Source organism: Macaca fascicularis, chromosome 1, assembly GCF_037993035.2.
Source record: "Macaca fascicularis isolate 582-1 chromosome 1, T2T-MFA8v1.1".
NCBI lineage: Eukaryota > Metazoa > Chordata > Mammalia > Primates > Cercopithecidae > Macaca > Macaca fascicularis.
In genome coordinates this window covers 210,445,001-210,449,143 of record NC_088375.1, presented here as the reverse complement: position 1 = coordinate 210,449,143, position 4,143 = coordinate 210,445,001, and the positions used below count along the sequence as shown (strand labels likewise).

At 56.0% G+C, this 4,143-nt stretch overlaps 1 protein-coding gene across 48 annotated transcripts in view; it reads left to right on the top strand.

The window, feature by feature from the left end:
- The first annotated feature begins 2,911 nt into the window (after positions 1-2,911).
- Positions 2,912-4,143, top strand: part of SRRM1 (serine and arginine repetitive matrix 1) — a 29,620-nt gene continuing 28,388 nt past the window's right edge. For all 48 annotated transcript variants that reach the window (XR_012424454.1, XR_012424453.1, XR_012424451.1 and 45 more), the window contains exon 1: positions 2,912-2,986. Coding sequence is in view for 18 of the 48 variants with exons in the window: in XM_074016634.1 (XP_073872735.1) it covers positions 2,966-2,986 (21 nt within the window). In the remaining 30 variants the exon portion in view is untranslated. The remainder of the gene's footprint in view (positions 2,987-4,143) is intronic.

Genomic DNA, 4,143 nt, shown 5'->3' with positions numbered 1-4,143 from the left:
TGTTGTGATTTCATAGCTCCCATCTGGTCAAGTGGTTGTTCCGTGGAGGCCTGTCACTTCCCTGTCTTTGGCGGTCTGACAAAGCCTTCATTCACTGAACAAATGTTTACTGCACCCATGCCATGTGTCACTTTTCTAGTGACACATGAATGAACAAAACAGTAAGCCCTGACTTTAGGGCACTTACATTCTAGTGTGGGGAACAGACAATAAACATTAAAAACAGGTTAAACAGCTCGGCGCAGTGGCTCACACCTGTAATCCCAGCACTTTGGGAGGACAAGTCAGGTATTGCTTGAGCTCATGAGTTTGAGACCAGCCTGGGCAACATGGCAAAACCCCATCTCTACAAAAAATACAAAAATTAGCTGGGCATGGTGGTGCGGGCCTGTAGTCCTAGCTACTTCTGAGGCTGAGGTGGGAGGATGGCTTAAGCCCAGGAGGCAGAGGCTGCAGTGAGCCGAGATCACGTGACTGCACTCCAGCCTGGGTGAATGCACATTATAAGGTGATAAAAGCTACGAAAAAAAATAGAGTAAAGGGCATCAGGATGTAGAGAGGATATCCGAGCAACTTCCAGCAAGGAAGTCAGGTTAGGCCTCAGTGAGTGACAATTGAGTAAAAACTTTTAAGTTTGCCCAGGCCGGGCACGGTAGCTCACGCCTATAATCCCAGCACTTTGGGAGGCCAAGGCAGGCAGATCACGAGGTCAGGAGTTCCAGACCCGCCTGGCTAACATAGTGAAACCCCATCTCTACTAAAAATAAAAAAAGTAGCCAGACTTGGTGGCGGGTGTCTGTAATCCCAGCTCTCAACTCGGGAGACTGAGGCAGGAGAATTCCTTGAACCCAAGAGGCGGAGGTTGCAGTGAGCTGAGATCCTGCCACTGCACTCCAGCCTGGGCAGACACAGCAAGACCCCATCTGCGGGGGGGCGGTGGGGAGGACTTTAAGTTTGCCCAGTAGATATCCGGGAGTAGGTCAGCACGGTGGTTCACGCCTGTAATCCCAGCAGTTTGGAAGGCCAAGGCGGAAGGATCACTGAAGGTCGGGAGTTCGAGAGCAGCCTGGTCAACATGGAGAAACCCCACCTCTACTAAAAATACAATAATTAGCTGGGCGTGGTGGCACGCGCACCGATAGACACAGCTACTAGGGAGGCTGAAGCAGGAGAATCTCTTGAACCTGGGAGGCACAGGTTGTAGTGAGCCGAGATCGCGCCACTGGGCGACAAAGCGAGACTCGGTCTCAAAAAAAAAAAAAAGATATCTAGAAGTAGAGCATTCTAGATTACATCAACGAAGAAATAACGTGCATCAGGTAGGATTTTGGCTTTTGTTCTAACAGAAATGAGAGGCTGCTGGAGGGTTTTGAGAAAAGGGTCTGATGAAGGTTTTCTAACATAACTACCCTGCTGGCTACATTTAGAATAGATACTGAGTGGCAAAGGTGGAAGCAGGAAGACCAGTAAGGGGGTCAGCGCAGTTCAGGGAAGACACGATGGTGCCTGGAACCACGAGGACAGCAGGGAGGGTTTCTTGATGGTTTGAAAGCCAAGGTAAAGAAAAGGAGTCAAGAGTAACACAGGCTTGCGTCCTACACCAAAGGAAAGCCACTGCGGTCTGCGGGAGCCAGGGAAGACCCTGGCAAGGGCAGGTCGTTTGTTTGTGGTTTTGGTGGAGGGCGAAGGAATCAGGATTTCAGCTTGGGCACGTGGGACGGTCAGGAGAGAAGTCTGAGCTGGAGATGCAAGGATGTCGCCAGCACACAGCTTGGTGTCTCCAGTCACGAGAGCAAACACATACATACTTTCAGGTGGGCTAAGTGCCGCGGAAAAAGAGAAAAGGAAAGCGTGAGTGTGTATGCGGGCGGGAACGATACAAAAGATGGCCGGAGGAGGCCTTTCTGAGAAAGGGACGCCTGCTTTCCGTCCAAGAAAGAGAAGCGAGAAGGGCGAGAAGCGCTTGCGGAAAAGCTGGCAGAGTGGGGCCGGGCGCGGTGGTTCAGGCCTTAAGTCCCTGCACTTTGGGAAGGCCAGGAGTTCGAGACCAACCTGGGCAACAGAACGAGACCCCCGTCTCTGCTTTATTAGATAAAATAATTTTCAAAACAATAAGAAAACCTAGCAGTGCACATCCAACCCGAGGCCCTCGCAGCCAGACCAGAGGCACCAGGGCGGCCAGGCGAGGCGCTGCGAGGAAGCTGGTGCTTCTCGGAGTCCATGACCCTGGCCGGGGAGAGCCCCAGGCAGAGCCCGAAGACCACGGCTCTCTCGCGGGCGTCCTGCCCCGCGGCGTGGTTACGGGGCCGCCGAAACCGTAACTCATCTACTGGACACTTCCAGCTTCCTCCAAAGGCCGAGCAAGCGGGGCTACAAGGCAGATTTCATGTCTGCTCCCAAGCTCGACCGCTTTACAGCCAATCCTCTCTCGTCTGGTAAACGCGTAAAATCCACACAATCACAACTTTCACAACGAAAGGGAGGGCGCAGGCCTCTCGTCGGCACACTGGCCGCCTCGCCCGCGTCACTCTGAGGTAACAGCCTTTCTCTTCAATCGCTGCATGGAACTCCGGCATGCCAGGCCTCTCCCACTACGGGTCGAAGGATGGCTCAAGTCACATTGCGCGAACAAGGATGGTCACGCGCCACAAAAGGATTTGCAGGGCGGGGCGACTCGACGGCCCTCCCTTTTGTTCCCATTGGCTGCAGTCGTCAGGTGCGCCTCCTCCACTGCCTACCGGGGAGCCTAGGGCCTGACAGAAGCCCGCCCCCCGTGGCGCTCGTGCGCACGCGTGGCGGGCTCTCGGCGCACTGAGCAGGCGCGGCCTCGTGTCGGCCGGAGGGGGCGGGTGCAACGGCGCGCGCTGCGTCCCGGCGCTCGGCTTTCCCTCCGCCGGTCCCGCCCTCCGTCGCGGCGGCGCGGTGTATCCTGGGATAGGGAGCGATCTCCGAGCGAGGCGGCAAGATGGACGCGGGATTTTTCCGCGTAAGTAGAGGCGCCGGGCGCTGGGGTGAGGCCAGGGGCTTCTCGGTAAGGCCTGGTAGGAGCCCTTAGCTTGGGACAGGGTGGCCAGCGAGGGGAGGCTTCAGAGATCCTAAGGATTCCTCCCAGTGCCGGCGCACACCGCCCCCCCCGCGCTGCGGCGGAGACCGGTGCGCCCCTGCGCAGTCTCCTCCTCCGGAATGGTCCCCTTTACGCGGCGGCGACGGTGGCCGGAAAATGGCGGCGGGAATGGGCCGGGATGGTACCTCGCTGCCCGCCTGCCTGGCGGGGCCTGCAGGCCGAGCGCCGTGCGTGCCGCCGGGTCCTGGGGCCTAGTGGAGCCGGAGGAGGAAGTCCCGAGTGGGAGGCCAAAGGGAAGCCCTGAGGTCACTGGCGGCAGCAGGGCTGGGAGAATATGGTTTGGGGGTACATCTTGGGAGAGCAACTTAGGAGGAGGAGGACAGGAAGCAGCATTCAGCGGCATTTTTTGAAAAAGCGCCCCCGCGCCGCTCCCCAACGTTCTCCCTCCAGGTCCTAAGCCTTCGTGGATGGGCCAGGTCAGGGTTCGCGGGAGCTCCCGCCCAATTTGATATCCCTTCAGGGAGGGGGACGTAGATAACTTGTTGGGACAATGTGAATTTAAGGTTCTGTGAGGGTAGAGGGTGCAACGAAAACTATGCGCGGGTATGGAGGCAGGTTATGGAGTGATTCAACTCCTTCCCGCCCTCCATATCGCTCACCACCCGCCACCGTCGTGTTTTTACTTTTGGAGTCCGCTGGCTAAAGGTGACTCTTAACTAGGCTCTGCCAGCGTCGTCTGCTCATCGCCTGCAGGCAGGGAAGTTACTCCGTCGTAGTTGGTTCTCGGGGCCCACACTTTATCAGGGTCGTGTTGTAGCCTGTGTGTCCCACATTCCCCTCCTGTAGGAAATAAGCACTAGGTCAAGATCTAGAAGGGACATGGGACTAGAGTTGAGCACCATGGGTCTCTCCGGGCTTGCAACCTGTTGATGCAGAATGAAACCATATAGAAACTAGTTGGTCTAAGCCAATATCTCCGTTTTCTGAAATACACGTTAGCTCTTTCTTCTCTTTAGAGCATGTAATTTACAGTTTGTGTGTTTTCAAAGGAAAAAATTGGAAGAGGGGAAGGCCAGAAC